General features: G+C 45.6%; 1 protein-coding gene across 1 annotated transcript in view; it reads left to right on the top strand.

Annotated features, from left to right (window-relative positions):
• Positions 1 to 17,931, top strand: part of SVOP (SV2 related protein) — a 44,742-nt gene that overhangs the window by 14,365 nt on the left and 12,446 nt on the right. Inside the window, exons 3-8 of the mRNA XM_066603851.1 lie at positions 11,298 to 11,383; positions 12,403 to 12,501; positions 13,905 to 13,976; positions 14,109 to 14,233; positions 15,080 to 15,143; positions 15,951 to 16,076. Of these exons, the coding sequence (XP_066459948.1) occupies positions 11,298 to 11,383; positions 12,403 to 12,501; positions 13,905 to 13,976; positions 14,109 to 14,233; positions 15,080 to 15,143; positions 15,951 to 16,076 (572 nt within the window). The remainder of the gene's footprint in view (positions 1 to 11,297; positions 11,384 to 12,402; positions 12,502 to 13,904; positions 13,977 to 14,108; positions 14,234 to 15,079; positions 15,144 to 15,950; positions 16,077 to 17,931) is intronic.

Raw genomic sequence — 17,931 nt, 5'->3', positions numbered from 1 at the left:
AGACACTTCTCCAGTGAGAATCTCAATGAATTCTACTTTATTATCAACATTGCCAACTCTTATACAGAAAGAAAAGGGTGTATCCAAAAGCTACTTGGTACAAAGATTAGTGTTACATAGTTTACTGTTACAAAGGTAAAAATACTTATTGATCATAAGACTTATTGACATCTACCAAATAGTCTCAAAGCTCTTAAGACTTGTCTCAGACATGGAAATTACTAGTCAGGAAATTATTATTGCTCTAGACACTATTTCTGCTCTAGTTGTGTGTCTTCTCTGTTAACATAGCTCAGCCTTATTTAATTTGTCTGTTGACTTCTTATCTTAAAATCCTAGTTCCCGGCACTACAAAGCATAGGTTTTAGTCTTCTATTTAAGGGCCAATAGTCCAATACAAGATAAGAAACATACACTTATTGCATTCTGAAACTTAACACTTTATATTCCATGACACTCGAACGAGCATCACACCGTGTTCGACCCCGCCCCAGTTTTTGGCTCCTCCCTGCTGTGACGTGCCTGTTTTGGCCCCGCCGCAGCATGTGTCAATGGCAAATTTTTGGGCTGGCAGGCAGGGGGAGGGAGAGAGAGAGAGAGAGACAGAACCAAGAAAAAAAAAAAGCTCGGGACCCTGCGTCCCACATACAAAAATGCTCGAGTCTCCCATTGTAGTCAATGGTGTTCATTACTCAAGTAGAGCTCTCGAATTTTACGAAAAGCTCAACTCGAATAACGCAGACCCGAGCATTTGGTTGCTTGCTCATCTCTAATTGAGACTGTTGTTGTATATCACAATGTGTCAACCATCTCTTAAATAGTAACTACAGTCTTTAAAAACTTTTGACATCTCAGAGAGACATGTTAAAAGTTTTGATCAGTAGGGAGTCGCACTGCTGAGCACCCAAGTGCTGTGCCCCTTCAACTGTCTTCACTACCTGTCAGACAGATGCTAAGACTTAAGGCTTCTTCAGATGGTCATAATTTTGCATTGTTTTGCGGCCGTGAAAAGTGACAAAATGAAACCATTAATTGCAATGGTTTCATTTTGACTAGCGGGATTCTCGTGTAATATTACTACATGTGAGAGAGTAAAAAAACACAGCAATTCCGTCATTGTTTTCTTTTAGGGAAGGGTGTTGTTTTTACGACGTTCACTGTGCAGTATAGATGACATGGTGACATTATTCTGCGGGTTGTTACGATTATGAATATACCAGAAATTATATCCTGAATATTTTTCAAAGTTTTTCTAATTTTGCACAATAAAAAAACTTTGTGAGTATTGTTTGTTTTTGGTGTTGCTGCAATCAAACATACTTTTCCATCCATGGAGCTGTGTGAGAGCTTGTTTTTTGTGAGGCAAAATGTAGTTTTCATTGGTGTCATTATGGGGTACATGCGACATTTTGATCACTTTTTGGACAGGCACAATGAACAAAGAACAACACCTAAACTTTGTTTTATTTTATTTTTTATATAGTGGTCACTGTGCGGGGTAAATAATGCCTTAGTTTTATTGTACGGGTCATTATGGATGTGTTAAAACTAGAGATGAGCGAACGTACTCGTCCGAGCTTGATGCTCGTTCGAGTATTAGCGTGTTCGAGATGCTCGTTACTAGAGGCGAGCACCACGCGATGTTCGAGTTACTTTCACTTTCATCTCTGAGACGTTAGCACGCTTTTCTGGCCAATAGAAAGACAGGGAAGGCATTACAACTTCCTCCTGTGATGTTCCAGCCCTATACCACCCCCCTGCAGTGAGTGGCTGGCGAGATCAGGTGTCACCCGAGTATATAAATCGGCCCCTCCCGCGGCTCGCCACAGATGCATTCTGACATAGCTCAGGGAAAGTGCTGCTGATGCTGGAGCTGCTATAGGGAGAGTGTTAGGAGTGATTTTAGGCTTCAAGAACCCCAACGGTCCTTCTTAGGGCCACATCTGACCGTGTGCAGTACTGTTGAGGCTGCTTTTTGCAGTGTTGCACTTTTTTTTTTTTTTTTTTGTATATCGGCCGTGCAGAGCATTGCGTCCGCAGTCTGCAGTAATTTTACATAGTATGGGGCAAGTAGTGGTGAGGCAGGGACAGTGAAAAAGCTGAAAGAGATATACTGTCTATATAGGCAGTGGGCTTTTCCTAAAAAATGTGGGAAAAAACTTTCTATTTGGGCTGCCTGTGACCATCCTCAGTGTACTGCGTCTGTGCTGGGGGTAGTAGTCCTAATGATTACGCAGCCAACTAAGTGTTACAGCAGGCTTGCGCAAAATTCTTTCCTGGCTCTGCGTTGGCCGTTACATCACCACTGTCATCCTGTCCAGAGGGAAACAGTCTGCAGTAATTTTACATAGTTTAGAGCAAGTAGTGGTGAGGCAGGGACAGTGAAAAAGCTGAACGAGATATACTGTCTATATAGGCCGTGGGCTTTTCCAAAAAAATGTGGGAAAAAACTTTCTATTTGGGCTGCCTGTGACCGTCCTCAGTGTACTGCGTCTGTGCTGGGGGTAGTAGTCCTAATTAATATGCAGCCAGCTAAGTGTTACAGCAGGCTTGCGCAAAATTCTTTCCTGGCTCTGCGTTGGCCGTTACATCACCACTGTCATCCTGTCCAGAGGGAAACAGTCTGCAGTAATTTTACATAGTTTAGAGCAAGTAGTGGTGAGGCAGGGACAGTGAAAAAGCTGAACGAGATATACTGTCTATATAGGCCGTGGGCTTTTCCAAAAAAATTTGGGAAAAAACTTTCTATTTGGGCTGCCTGTGACCGTCCTCAGTGTACTGCGTCTGTGCTGGGGGTAGTAGTCCTAATTAATATGCAGCCAGCTAAGTGTTACAGCAGGCTTGCGCAAAATTCTTTCCTGGCTCTGCGTTGGCCGTTACATCACCGCTGTCATCCTGTCCAGAGGGAAACAGTCTGCAGTAATTTTACACAGTTTAGGGCAAGTAGTGGTGAGGCAGGGACAGTGAAAAAGCTGAAAAAGATATACTGTCTATATAGGCCGTGGGCTTTTCCAAAAAAATTTGGGAAAAAACTTTCTATTTGGGCTGCCTGTGACCATCCTCAGTGTACTGCGTCTGTGCTGGGGGTAGTAGTCCTAATTAATACACAGCCAGCTAAGTGTTACAGCAGGCTTGCGCAAAATTCTTTCCTGGCTCTGCTGTGCGTTCCGTAAGCAAAGTCAGCCTCCAACCACAGGCCAATAAGCGGCACATTTAATTACAACGTTCTGTTTCTGCACTACTGGCAATACACCATGCTGAGGGGTAGGGGTAGGCCTAGAGGACGTGGACGTGGACGCGGGCGAGGACGCGGAGGCCCAAGTCAGGGTGTGGGCACAGGCCGAGCTCCTGATCCAGGTGTATCGCAGCCGACTGCTGCGGGATTAGGAGAGAGGCACGTTTCTGGCGTCCCCACATTCATCTCACAATTAATGGGTCCACGCGGTAGACCTTTATTAGAAAATGAGCAGTGTGAGAAGGTCCTGTCGTGGATGGCAGAAAGTGCATCCAGCAATCTTTCGACCACCCAGAGTTCTGCGCCGTCCACTGCTGCAACTCTGAATCCTCTGGCTGCTGCTCCTCCTTCCTCCCAGCCTCCTCACTCCATTACAATGACACATTCTGAGGAGCAGGCAGACTCCCAGGAACTGTTCTCGGGCCCCTGCCCAGAATGGGCAGCAATGGTTCCGAATCCTCTCCCACCAGAGGAGTTTGTCGTGACCGATGCCCAACCTTTGGAAAGTTCCCGGGGTCCGTGGGATGAGGCTGGGGACTTCCGGCAACTGTCTTTCAGTGGGTGAGGAGGACGATGACGATGAGACACAGTTGTCTATCACTCAAGTACTAGTAATTGGAGTAAGTCCGAGGGAGGAGCGCACAGAGGATTCGGAGGAAGAGCAGCAGGACGATGAGGTGACTGACCCCACCTGGTTTGCTAAGCCTACTGAGGACAGGTCTTCAGAGGGGGAGGCAAGTGCAGCAGCAGGGCAGGTTGGAAGAGGCAGTGCGGTGGCCAGGGGTAGAGGCAGGGCCAGACCGAATAATCCACCAACTGTTTCCCAAAGCGCCCCCTCGCGCCATGCCACCCTGCAGAGGCCGAGGTGCTCAAAGCTCTGGCAGTTTTTCACTGAGAGTGCAGACGACCGACGAACAGTGGTGTGCAACCTTTGTCGCGCCAAGATCAGCCAGGGAGCCACCACCAACAGCCTCACCACCACCAGCATGCGCAGACATATGATGGCCAAGCACCCCACAAGGTGGGACGAAGGCCGTTCACCGCCTACGGTTTGCACCGCTGCCTCTCCCCCTGTGCCCCAACCTGCCACTGAGATCCAACCCCCCTCTCAGGACACAGGCACTACCGTCTCCTGGCCTACACCCTCACCTCCGCTGTTCTCGGCCCCATCCAGCAATGTCTCTCAGCGCACCGTCCAGCCGTCGCTAGCGCAAGTGTTGGAGCGCAAGCGCAAGTACGCCGCCACGCACCCGCACGCTCAAGCGTTAAACGTGCACATAGCCAAATTGTGATTGTTCTCAGCAAGAGAAACGACGTAATCTTGTAGATATGATACCTTTTAATGGCTAACAAAAATACATGATGTAATAATAGCGAGCTTCCGAACCGACGCAGGGTTCTTCTTCAGGCTTAAATGGATTGGATCTGAAGAGGCATGCATATTTATACACACTTATAACATACATACTTATGACAAGGCACAGATATGGATGTGATTGGTTCGCACTTAAAAGGAATTCTGCAACAGCAAACAAACTTTTTTTGTCTAGGCACTGATAGCGAAGTGAAAGTTTTATGGTCCCTAAATTACTGTTGGAGGGGGGAAAAGTCAGCAGGCTTGAATTGCTACAATATATGCACAAACATTTTTAGCTAAACACTGATAAGGGAGTGAAAGTTTATGGTCCCTGAATTACTGTTGATGGGGGTCTTATCTGTGCAATCAAGTCTCACACTTCCCATTCACGCATAAATCCTGGGGAATAATTTAACCCAGTATTCAGCGTGTCAAAGGTTGTTATCAATTTATATTCCCAAATTCTTCTGTGGTTTTGTGACTTGAAACCACCCTTCAATATCAAGACTCTCATATCTCCTATGTCATGTCCATGGTTAGAGAAGTGCTCGGCCACAGGTAATTCCCTTTTTCTGTGTTCAATCGTGTGGCGATGAGATCTCATCCTGGCTTTCAGTTTCTGTCCTGTTTCTCCAACATAAAGACCCCCAACAGGACATTTACTGCACATAATCAGGTACACAACATTGGACGAGGAACATGTAAATGTCCCTGGGATCTTATAGTCCTGCTGTGTGTTGGGGATCCGTATCCTGTCCGCAGTCAGTATATGTGAGCAGGTCTTACAGCTCCTTACATTACAAGGATAAGTTCCTTTTTGTGTGTCAGAGGGTAATGCACTCCTGATTATAAAGTTCCTCAAGTTAGGAGGTTGCCTGTAACACAGAAGCGGAGGGTCCGGGAATATGGTTTTCAGACGGTCATCCTTGTGCAGGGTATGGTGGAGTTTTCTTGCGGTTTTCCTTAGTACCTCTAGTTGCGGATTATAGGTCACTACTAGAGGCACACGATTGTTTCTTTCCTTCTCCTTGTATTGGAGTAGTTGATTTCTGGGTATCCTGGTGGCTCTGGTGATTTGGTCATCAATTGAGGTGGGACAGTTTCCATCCTAAACACATCAAAAAGTCCATTGTCTACAGCCAGGCCATCAGATACAACCGGATCTGCTCCAACCCAACGGACAGAGAGGAACATTTGTACCATCTTAAAAGAACATTTATAAATCAGGGCTACCATCCCACCTCAATTGATGACCAAATCACCGGAGCCACCAGGATACCCAGAAATCAACTACTCCAATACAAGGAGAAGGAAAGAAACAATCGTGTGCCTCTAGTAGTGAGCTACAATCCGCAACTAGAGGTACTAAGGAAAACCGCAAGAAAACTCCACCACACCCTGCACAAGGATGACCGTCTGAAAACCATATTCCCAGACCCTCCGCTTCTGTGTTACAGGCAACCTCCTAACTTGAGGAACTTTATAATCAGGAGTGCATTACCCTCTGACACACAAAAAGGAACTTATCCTTGTAATGTAAGGAGCTGTAAAACCTGCTCACATATACTGACTGCGGACAGGATACGGATCCCCAACACACAGCAGGACTATAAGATCCCAGGGACATTTACATGTTCCTCGTCCAATGTTGTGTACCTGATCATGTGCAGTAAATGTCCTGTTGGGGGTCTTTATGTTGGAGAAACAGGACAGAAACTGAAAGCCAGGATGAGATCTCATCGCCACACGATTGAACACAGAAAAAGGGAATTACCTGTGGCCGAGCACTTCTCTAACCATGGACATGACATAGGAGATATGAGAGTCTTGATATTGAAGGGTGGTTTCAAGTCACAAAACCACAGAAGAATTTGGGAATATAAATTGATAACAACCTTTGACACGCTGAATACTGGGTTAAATTATTCCCCAGGATTTATGCGTGAATGGGAAGTGTGAGACTTGATTGCACAGATAAGACCCCCATCAACAGTAATTCAGGGACCATAAACTTTCACTCCCTTATCAGTGTTTAGCTAAAAATGTTTGTGTATATCTTGTAGCAATTCAAGCCTGCTGACTTTTCCCCCCTCCAACAGTAATTTAGGGACCATAAAACTTTCACTTCGCTATCAGTGCCTAGACAAAAAAAGTTTGTTTGCTGTTGCAGAATTCCTTTTAAGTGCGAACCAATCACATCCATATCTGTGCCTTGTCATAAGTATGTATGTTATAAGTGTGTATAAATATGCATGCCTCTTCAGATCCAATCCATTTAAGCCTGAAGAAGAACCCTGCGTCGGTTCGGAAGCTCGCTATTATTACATCATGTATTTTTGTTAGCCATTAAAAGGTATCATATCTACAAGATTACGTCGTTTCTCTTGCTGAGAACAATCACATTTTGCTCTACTGGCTAACACGGTACCAGATCTTTGTTTTCATAGCCAAATTGATCAGCCTTGAGATGCTGCCGTATAGGCTTGTGGAAACGGAGGCTTTCAAAGGCATGATGGCGGCGGCGGCCCCGCGCTACTCGGTTGCCAGTCGCCACTACTTTTCCCGATTTTCCGTCCCAGCCCTGCACGACCACGTCTCCCGCAACATTGTACGCGCCCTCACCAACGCGGTTACTGCCAAGGTCCACTTAACAACGGACACGTGGACAAGCACAGGCGGGCAGGGCCACTATATCTCCCTGACGGCACATTGGGTGAATTTAGTGGAGGCTGGGACTGAGTCAGAGCCTGGGACCGCTCACGTCCTACCCACCCCCAGAATTGCGGGCCCCAGCTCGGTGCTGGTATCTGCGGCGGTGTATGCTTTCTCCACCAAACCACCCTCCTCCTCCTCCTACGCAACCTCTGTCTCGCAATCAAGATGTGTCAGCAGCAGCACGTCGCCAGCAGTCGGTGTCGCGCGGCGTGGCAGCACAGCGGTGGGCAAGCGTCAGCAGGCCGTGCTGAAACTACTCAGCTTAGGAGAGAAGAGGCACACGGCCCACGAACTGCTGCAGGGTCTGACAGAGCAGACCGACCGCTGGCTTGCGCCGCTGAGCCTCCAACCGGGCATGGTCGTGTGTGACAACAGCCGTAACCTGGTGGCAGCTCTGCAGCTCGGCAGCCTCACGCACGTGCCATGCCTGGCCCACGTCTTTAATTTGGTGGTTCAGCGCTTTCTGAAAAGCTACCCACACTTGTCAGACCTGCTCGAAAAGGTGCGCCGCCTCTGCGCACATTTCCGCAAGTCCCACACGGACGCTGCCACCCTGCGCACCCTGCAACATTGGTTTAATCTGCCAGTGCACCGACTGCTGTGCGACATGCCCACACGGTGGAACTCTACGCTCCACATGTTGGCCAGGCTCTATGAGCAGCGTAGAGCTATAGTGGAATACCAACTCCAACATGGGCGGCGCAGTGGGAGTCAGCCTCCTCAATTCTTTACAGAAGAGTGGGCCTGGTTGGCAGGCATCTGCCAGGTCCTTGGAAACTTTGAGGAGTCTACCCAGGTGGTGAGCGGCGATGCTGCAATCATTAGCGTCACCATTCCTCTGCTATGCCTCTTGAGAAGTTAGCATAAAGGCAGACGCATTGCGCTCGGAAACAGAGGCAGGGGAAGACAGTATGTCGCTGGATAGTCATAGCACCCTCCTGTCTATATCTCAGTGCGTTGAGGAGGAGGAGCATGAGGAGGAGGGGGAAGAGACAGCTTGGCCCACTGCTGAGGGTACCCATGCTGCTTCCCTGTCATCCTTTCAGCGTGTATGGCCTGAGGTGGAGGAGGAAGACGAGGAGGAGGATCCTGAAAGTCATCTTCCTAGTGAGGATAGCCATGTGTTGCGTACAGGTACCCTGGCACACATGGCTGACTTCATGTTAGGATGCCTTTCTCATGACCCTCGCGTTACACGCATTCTGGCCACTACGGATTACTGGGTGTACACACTGCTCGACCCACGGTATAAGGAGAACCTTTCCACTCTCATACCCGAAGAGGAAAGGGGTTCGAGAGTGATGCTATACCACAGGACCCTGGCGGACAAACTGATGGTAAAATTCCCATCCGACAGCGCTAGTGGCAGAAGGCGCAGTTCCGAGGGCCAGGTAGCAGGGGAGGTGCAGAGATAAGGCAGCATGTACAGCGCAGGCAGGGGAACACTCTCCAAGGCCTTTGACAGCTTTCTGGCTCCCCAGCAAGACTGTGTCACCGCTTCCCAGTCAAGGCTGAGTCGGCGGGAGCACTGTAAAAGGATGGTGAGGGAGTACGTAGCCGATCGCAAGACCGTTCTCCGTGACGCCTCTGCCCCCTACAATTACTGGGTGTCGAAGCTGGACACGTGGCCTGAACTCGCGCTGTATGCCCTGGAGGTGCTTGCTTGTCCTGCGGCTAGCGTCTTGTCAGAGAGGGTGTTTAGTGTGGCTGGGGGAATCATCACAGATAAGCGTACCCGCCTGTCAACCGACAGTGCCGACAGGCTTACACTCATCAAGATGAACAAAGCCTGGATTTCCCCAGACTTCTCTTCTCCACCAGCAGACAGCAGCGATACCTAAGCAATACGTAGGCTGCACCCGCGGATGGAAGCATCGTTCTCTATCACCATCAAAAACGGGGACCTTTTAGCTTCATCAATCTGTGTATTCTATTCATCCTCCTCCTCCTGAAACCTGACGTAATCACGCCGAACGGGCAATTTTTCTTAGGCCCACAAGGCTCAGTCATATAATTTTTGTAAACAATTTTTATACGTTTCAATGCTCATTAAAGCGTTGAAACTTGCACCTGAACCAATTTTTATTTTAACTGGGCTGCCTCCAGGCCTAGTTACAAATTTAGCAACATTAACCAAAGCGATTAATGGGTTTCACCTGCCCTCTTGGTTGGGCATGGACAATTTTTCTGAGGTACATTAGTACTGTTGGTACACCAATTTTTTTGGGCCCTCGCCTACAGTGTAATCCAATTAATTTTTTGCCCACCTGCATTAAAGCTGACGTTACATCAGCTGTGCTGGGCACTGCAATGGGATATATTTATGTACCGCCGGTGGGTTCCAGGGAGCCACCCATGCTGTCGGTCCACACAGAGTTGTAACTGCATGTGTCCACTTCTAAAGAACCCCAGTCTGACTGGGGCATGCAGTGTGGGCCGAAGCCCACCTGCATTAAACATGACATTACCTCAGCTGTGCTGGACACTGCAATGGGATATATTTATGTACCGCCGGTGGCTTCCTGGCACCCACCCATGCTGTCGGTCCACACGGACTTCACAATAGGGAGTTGTACCTGCCTGTGTCTATGAATTAAAAACCCCGGTCAGGTTGGGGCATGCAGTGTGGGCCGAAGCCCACCTGCATTTAATCTGACATTAGCTCTGCTGTCCAGGGCACTGCAATGGGATACATTTATGTACAGCCGGTGGGTTCCAGGGAGCCGCCCATGCTGTGGGTGCACACGGAATTCCCATTGCGGAGTTGTACCTGCCTGTGACTATGTATAAAAAACTGCGGTCTGACTGGGGCATGCAGACACCTTGACAGAATGAATAGTGTGTGGCACATAGGTTCCCCATTGCTATGCCCACGTGTGCAGCTCCAGATGGAGGTGGCACTGGATTGGATTTCTCATTGCTTCTGTACAGCATTGTGGGCTATCGCCCCGCCCCTTTTAAAGAGGGTCGCTGCCTAGCCATGCCAACCCTCTGCAGTGTGTGCCTGCGGTTCCTCCTCATGGCAGACGCACTTATAAATAGACATGAGGGTGGTGTGGCATGAGGGCAGCTGAAGGCTGCACAGGGACACTTTGGTGTGTGCTGTGGACACTGCGTCATGCGGGGGGGGGGGGGTGTTGGGCAGCATGTAACCCAGGAGAAGTGGCAGCGGAGTGTCATGCAGGCAGTGACTGTGCTTTGTTGGAGGTAGTGTGGTGCTTAGCTAAGGTATGCATTGCTAATGAGGGCTTTTCAGAAGTAAAAATTGTTGGGAGGGGGGGGGCACTCTTGCCGCTATTGTGGCTTAATAGTGGAACCTGGGAACTTGAGATGCAGCCCAACATGTAGCCCCTCGCCTGCCCTATCCGTTGCTGTGTCGTTCCCATCACTTTCTTGAATTGCCCAGATTTTCACAAATGGAAACCTTAGCGAGCATCGGCGAAATACAAAAATGCTCGGGTCGCCCATTGACTTCAATGGGGTTTGTTACTCGAAACGAACCCTCGAGCATCGCGATAATTTCGTCCTGAGTAACGAGCACCCGAGCATTTTGGTGCTCGCTCATCTCTAGTTAAAACCAATTACACATTTTTACTACTAATTTTTTATTAGTGGGCTAAGTGTGCAAACAAGGTTTTTGTTCTTTTTACTTTTTTAATTCACAATTTTTTGTTCTTTATTTGTTTTTCTCTGTCCCAGTAAGAGACTTGAATGAGTGATCTTCTAATTGCTCATGTAATACAGTGCTATACTTCTTTATTGCCACTGATACAGTCAGGAAAGATTGAATTGTCAGAGCATGTACTAGTAAGGACTTCAGTTGAAAATGCACAGAAACATGTTATTAGATTACAGAAGACATGATTAATGCTATTTAACCAACGTCTTCTGTGAAAGACTTATCTAATCATTTGACAGTGATGAATTATTTCAACCTCCGATTTAATTGTCAATGTGTTTGCTCAGAGTCTTCTTTATTCTGCTTTACAGACACATTTATGGTGGAAGATGCTGTGGAAGCAATTGGATTTGGGAAATTCCAGTGGAAACTATCAATCCTTACTGGACTGGCCTGGGCAAGTAACTCAGTTATGAAACAATGTAGAATTTAACAGCATTTAAAGAACCCACACACTACTACACAATATTATACATTGTAAATGCATGCTATTTTCTGCATCACAGAAGGGGAAATAAAAAATTAAAAACAATCACTATTTTCTGTCCCTGCCTATTTTAATGTCTACGATTTATTATTATTTTTAAGTAATAGAAAAAAAACTATCAAAACTGAATGTGAAGATCACTGCATTTTGGACACTGCGTTATTGAAACTTCAGTGCATCTGAGCCGGTCTACAGCTGAATAATTGTATTTAGAGGAATAGTTGGTTTGGGGCTTGGAGATGTTTCTCAGTGTGGCAACACTGCACATAGATACCATGTTTTCCTGAAAGTAAGTCCTACCCCGAAAATAAGACCTAGAATGATTTTTCATGATTTTTGAGGATGCTTGAAATACAAGCCCTACTCTAAAATAAGCCTTTAGTTACAGTTAATAAAAAAAGTCAATTTAAATAGTATCCAGGCAGCTATACATGTAAAAAAGTAAAATCTTTTGGAGCAAAAATTAATATAAGACCCTGTCTTATTTTCGGGGAAACCGGGTGTGTTCCAGTCACAATAGGGCCCATACTATTAGAATAATACGAGGTGCATTCAAGTTCTCCTAACTTTTTTCAAAAAAAATACTTACCCCAGAAAGCTGAAAGTAATGTCACTTCTCAACATAATCTCCCTCTTGACATACATATTTTTCACAATGTCAATGCCATAATCACATGGCTGCTGTGATTCCTTCTTTACGAGTCTGTTTTGCACGACTTGAAAACGCGCAACCACAGAGATTGTCCTTCATCGTTGAAGAAAAACTGAAAATCACTAGGTGTAAGATCAGGTGATTAGAGAGCATGAGGAACCACTTCAAAGTTGTTAAGATCATTAGGCTGTTGTTACTTTCTCTCGGTGATCTCCATTCTTTCCTTCTTGAGTTAAGCGATTTCCCTCTTTAATCCTTTACCTCTTGATTTGCTTAGATGGCAGATGCAATGGAAATGATGATTCTTAGCATCCTAGCTCCTCAGCTACATTGTGAATGGAGACTACCCAGTTGGCAGGTTGCTTTGCTCACGTCGGTAAGCAGTTGCACTGTCCAGTTCTTAGCCTGTGTTCCAGGTGTTGCATTGACGTACTGTGTGCCCAAGGACTTGCACTTATCCTGTGTAAGCACAAAGCTTTGCTGGCACAGTTATTGAATATGAAATTGTTAGCTGCAGCAGCTCTGTGATAAATGTATACCACAATGCCCTTGGTAATTGAATGTTTAGAGTTACCATGAAAGATTAATTTTTCACTGTGTCTTCAGACATTGTTATAAAAAATACAATATCAAGTTGTTCTTTCTACCTTGTGTCAGCCTTAGAGCTATAGGAAGCTAAACCTGTCACATACCTCCATAATTGGAGAGGAAAAAACGGAATTACCTGTGGCAAAACATTTTTGTGGTCACGGACACAGCATAGAGTAGATGAGACTTATTATACTGAAGGGCAACTTCAAATCATAGCATCACAGAAGAATTTGAGAGTATAAGTTTATGGCCATGTTTGACACCCTCAAGAATGGAATGAACCTCAGTCCGGGTTTCTTGCATAAGTGGGGAATATGAAAGGTCTGAAGGAGGTCAAGATGGGTATCCACTTCCCAACTTTTTGTTTTTCTCATAAGAATTCAGAAATTGATTGTAAGAATGTTTCCATCCAATAGGTGGTGCTGTTGAGGTAGTATTTCCATCTTCTTAGGCCGCCTGCAGATGGGCAGAAATTCCGCGGCGGGATTTCCGCCGCTGGAAGCCTGCATAGGATTGCGTTAACAAACGCAATCCTATGCAGACGGCCGCGGTTTGGCCGCGCAACATCTCGCGCGGCAAACAAACAGCGGCATGTTCTATTTCTGTGCGGGGTTCGCAGCTGGCACATGAAAGATCCGGAGCTGCGGGGCGCGGGTGAGTACGCGCTGCTCTCTGCAGGTGCTTGGGTCGGGTCCCGCGGCGAGAATTCTCGCTGCTGGATCCGACCCGGCTGTCTGCAGGCGGCCTTATGTGTGCATTAGTGATAGGAGACATCATAAAACTGTTGCATTCCTCAGCTTAGTGAACTGATTTAGTGTTTGTCTCTCTGCTCAGACTGTCTTGTGTTTTTTCAAGCCTCAAATTTCTGTGTGTGAACATTTATTTAGACCAAGAGGAATGTGTTCCCATCCCCTCTTCATCTGTATGTTATAATTATGTGCCATCCAAACTAGTTTCATTCATTAGCCTGATGAAGGGGGCGAGATATCCTGAAAGCTCGCTGCAACATCATATACTTTTGTTAGCCATTAAAAGGTATCATATCCACAAGAACAAGAACAATCACAGATTAGCAAATAAACAGCTGCTTCTTGTTTTCAGATCTTCAGTGGAAGGATGCCATCTTTAGGGACTGAAGGACACTGCGACACAGAGATTGCTGATGTTTCTGTTCTGTTTTCCCAACAGGTTGTATTTATTGGGATGATGTCCAGCTCCTCCCTTTGGGGGAATCTCTCAGATCAGTATGGTAGGAAAATGGTAAGTGATACAATGTCATGTCATTTAATCCTGCATGTATTGGATGCCTTGTATAACCCTTTTGGATTACAGTGCGTCACATTTTATTGACATTTGCTTCCTTTCACATCTACTGTTGCAATATCTTTCCAGGGTCTGAAGATCAGTGTATTTTGGACATTGTATTATGGAATCCTCAGCGCATTTGCACCAGTCTACAGCTGGATCATTGTGCTTAGAGGTCTAGTTGGTTTTGGAATTGGAGGTGTCCCTCAGTCGTAAGTTTCTTATTAATTTGTTTTCTACTTCTTATATATAATTCATGTTTGTTTATGGCGTGCATGTTATTTAGTAGAGATGAGCGAACCTACTCGTTTCGAGTAATTACTCAATCGAGCACCGCGATTTTCGAGTACTTTCGTACTCGGGTGAAAAGATTCGGGGGGCGCCGGGGGGCAGCGTGGCGGCGCGGGGGGTAGCAGCGGGGAACAGGTGGGAGCCCTCTCTCTCTCCCTCTCCCCCCCCACTCACCCACGGCGCCCCCCGAATCTTTTCGTCCGAGTACGGAAGTACTCGAAAATCGCGGTGCTCGGGCGAAAAAGGGGCGTGGCCGAGTAGGCTCGCTCATCTCTATTATTTAGCCCTTCATGATCTCCTTTTTGTTCGGAGGATTAGTCTACTATGAATTCAGACACGCAGCCAATGGTGTATCTGCTCGCTCACGTGGTTCTCATAGTTTCCTATATTTTTGTCAGTCGGAGAGCAAGCTTTATGGCATTCAGCTCCTCTTTGTCTGAATTTCCAGGTAAACATTCTTTTTAGACAGCCATGTCCTGGCCTATCAGAAGGGCAATAACCAAGGTTGTGAAATGACCCATGAGATCCAGCATCATATAATCCTATCTGCAAAGTTAATCAAATCACTTGATGATGAGGTTTTTCGATTTTGTATGTAAACCCCATGGGGTATATGCTATGTCTTAGGGGTACTCACACTGACTTCATCCTGTGCTTTAAATCAGCTGCACCCTGTACAGTCATAAACTGAGGGGTGATTTGGCCTAAATCTAGGCCTCACATGTACTATTATTTGCAGTGAATGTTTTTTCTTATTGTTTGTTTAGAGTGACCCTGTATGCAGAGTTTCTTCCTATGAAAGCCCGAGCAAAGTGCATACTTTTGATAGAGGTAAGACCATGCATTTGATTCTGACCTTTTCATTTTGAAGTTCTTCGAATTTAGGGCAACTTGAAAACTGTTGACTACTTCCAAGATTCACTCAAGTATACTCCAATCAGGGATGTGTTTTTTTTTAAATTATAATGCCCTGGTGAGTGTATGGTAGGCTTTCTGCTTCTATCTGAACATACAGAACTGCAGTAGGAAAGAGGAGCCGCCTGAGCGCTGATGAGAAGGGAGGCGCTCCAGCTAAGAGCCCAGTTACATGGGCCAAAAATCAACCCACTGTAATCATCAAAGCACGTCAATGAATGCTCACTGCCGTTCATATGCGGTATATGAATGGCTGAATGTATTTTCTGTGACAAGTTATATTAGCTCAAGCCATTGAAAAGCTATTGTTATCCTAACACCATACAACTGATGATAAAGCTACTGAAAAGGTAAACAAATGGTGGCACAAACAGTTACACGTTAAGAATCAAATTAAATTGGCTGCATCTGTAGCAGGAACATTTCCTTGCTTTATACGTGGTATAAACATGGCATTATACATTATCAATAAGTTATTTTTGAAAGTTATTCAGAGAGGAAGATCCTTTAGGGTCTGACCGCAAATATGTAAAAATGGCAAGTATATATAAAAAAAGTATGATTTTATGACAGATAAAGGTGAAATAATTTTAGAGTGATTTCCCATTATCAATTTGGCTTTATTATAAGAGTATATAAAGTTGAGGGATCTGTTTATGGATGATAGAGGGGTCATCACTTTTGCATATTTCCCAGACTCAATCATTTTTTTCTTATTGTCAGATATTCTGGGCAGTGGGCACAGTGTTTGAAGTTCTGCTGGCGATCTTTGTGATGCCCACATTAGGATGGCGTTGGCTCCTGATCCTTTCTGCCATGCCACTTATGTTGTTTGCGATTTTATGTTTTGTAAGTATTTAGCTCATATGTACTATCATTTTCATTGTTTGAAATATCTTTGCCCGGTTACTGTAAAAGGTATGAGAGAACACTCAATGTATTGGGCAAGATTCATCCGTTTAATAGCCTTAGGGCTCAGTCACACGGGCGCATTGGCACCTGTACACAGGCGTATCGGCGCCCGTGTGACTGAGCCCTTCCTGCAGGAAGAAGACGGCCATACTTCAAGACAGACGACTCACCGCAGCGCTGAAGAAAGAACACATGACTGACAATGAAGCCGGTCACATGTCACTCTGCACTGCAGAGAGACGTCCGTCTTGAGGTACGGCCGTCTTCCTCCTGCAGTAACACGGGCGCTGATGCGCCCGTGTGACTGAGCCCTTATGCAGTAATCGAGCAATATGAAAACCGTTTCCATATGAAATTTCCATTTTTGTTGGAAAGCTCTCCTAACATGTCTGTTATAGTAAATAAATGTATTCCTCTGAAATACCAGTTTTGGAGTATTTTCTATTAGAACACTTTCCTCTGTATTCTTCCTAAAATGTGTGAATAAAATGACAACTGGGTTTATGAGTTTGACAATATGTTATGTCCGTACACAGTCTGACACTGCCAGTATGCATTAGACTGTGTCAGAATGTGCACCCTATTGACCAGGGGAGTGGTAACACCCAGTTGTCAATTTAATAAAATACATCGGAAACAGACATTGGAAGCTCATCTGTTTTAATTAAAATCTTTCACACACTTTCTAGATTGACATCCTTGTTTGTGAGAATACTGTATGTTATTTAACCCTTTAGGTGACATCTGATGTACATGAGATGTGTGCAGGCTTTGTATGGAGCAGGCTTGGAAGTTGAACCCACTCCGTACATGGTGGTTATGGTGCACCCAGCTGCAGTGGCCAGAATCGCAGAAAATGCTTATCGCAACTGTTAATCATTGGGATGCTACTGTCATTTCTGACAGCGGCATTTTAATGTTCCAACAGAGGGAAAGCTCCCTCTCTCACTTTAACAACTTACCCAACGAGATTGTATGTGGTAATTTATTCGTAATGGCAGCCTGTAGTCTTGTAAAGGTCCCTAGAGCTGTCATGGATTTTTACTATTAAGCCATGCCTGTAATAGGGTTTAATAGAATGCCTGTCAAAATACAAGTATTGCAGTATATTGTATGAGTGATCACACAACTGCTAGTTCAAGTTCCTTACGGGAACTTAGGCAAAAAATTAAGAATCAGTTATATAAAGTAACTCATTAAGGGCGGACACCCACTGGCATTTTTTTCTCCACTGCACTGCGAGAGTAAAGCAAAAGTCTTGCAGCGCAGCGCGAGAAAAAAAACGGCATCACGGCGGGATATTGCCAGCCTTTTCAATGAGACCAGCGGCAGCAGCGCTAGCCCCATTGAAAAGAAATGGAGAATGCCGCGGACTTCTTCCACAGCTGTCACAGCTGTGGCAGAAGTCCGCGGCATGCTATACCTATGTTTTCAATGGGGCTAGTGCTGCTGCTGCTGGCCCCATTGAAAACACTAGCGATATGCCGGTTCTATTTCGGCGTCTTTCTTGCGCTGCGAGGCAAGAGTTTTCCCGTGCTCTCGCAGCGCAAGAAAGAAAATATCGCCAGTGGTGTCCACCCGAAAGGTTTAAAAAAATTCCCTTTCCTATTTTTAACATAAAGTCAAAGCAAAAAAATGTAATATAAATGCATCCATAAAAGTCTTTTTAAAAATGCATTAGTTATCCCTCACAGTTAAAGCCATAAAAAAATTACCCACTGCCAGAATCAAAGAAAATTTTTTATAAAAAGCGACCAAAAAGTCATATGTACCCCAAAATGGTACTAATGGA

Source organism: Eleutherodactylus coqui, chromosome 5 (assembly GCF_035609145.1).
Source record: "Eleutherodactylus coqui strain aEleCoq1 chromosome 5, aEleCoq1.hap1, whole genome shotgun sequence".
NCBI classification, from domain to species: Eukaryota; Metazoa; Chordata; class Amphibia; order Anura; family Eleutherodactylidae; genus Eleutherodactylus; species Eleutherodactylus coqui.
Note: the sequence above shows the minus strand (reverse complement) of the source record. Positions and strands in the feature narration are given on the sequence as shown.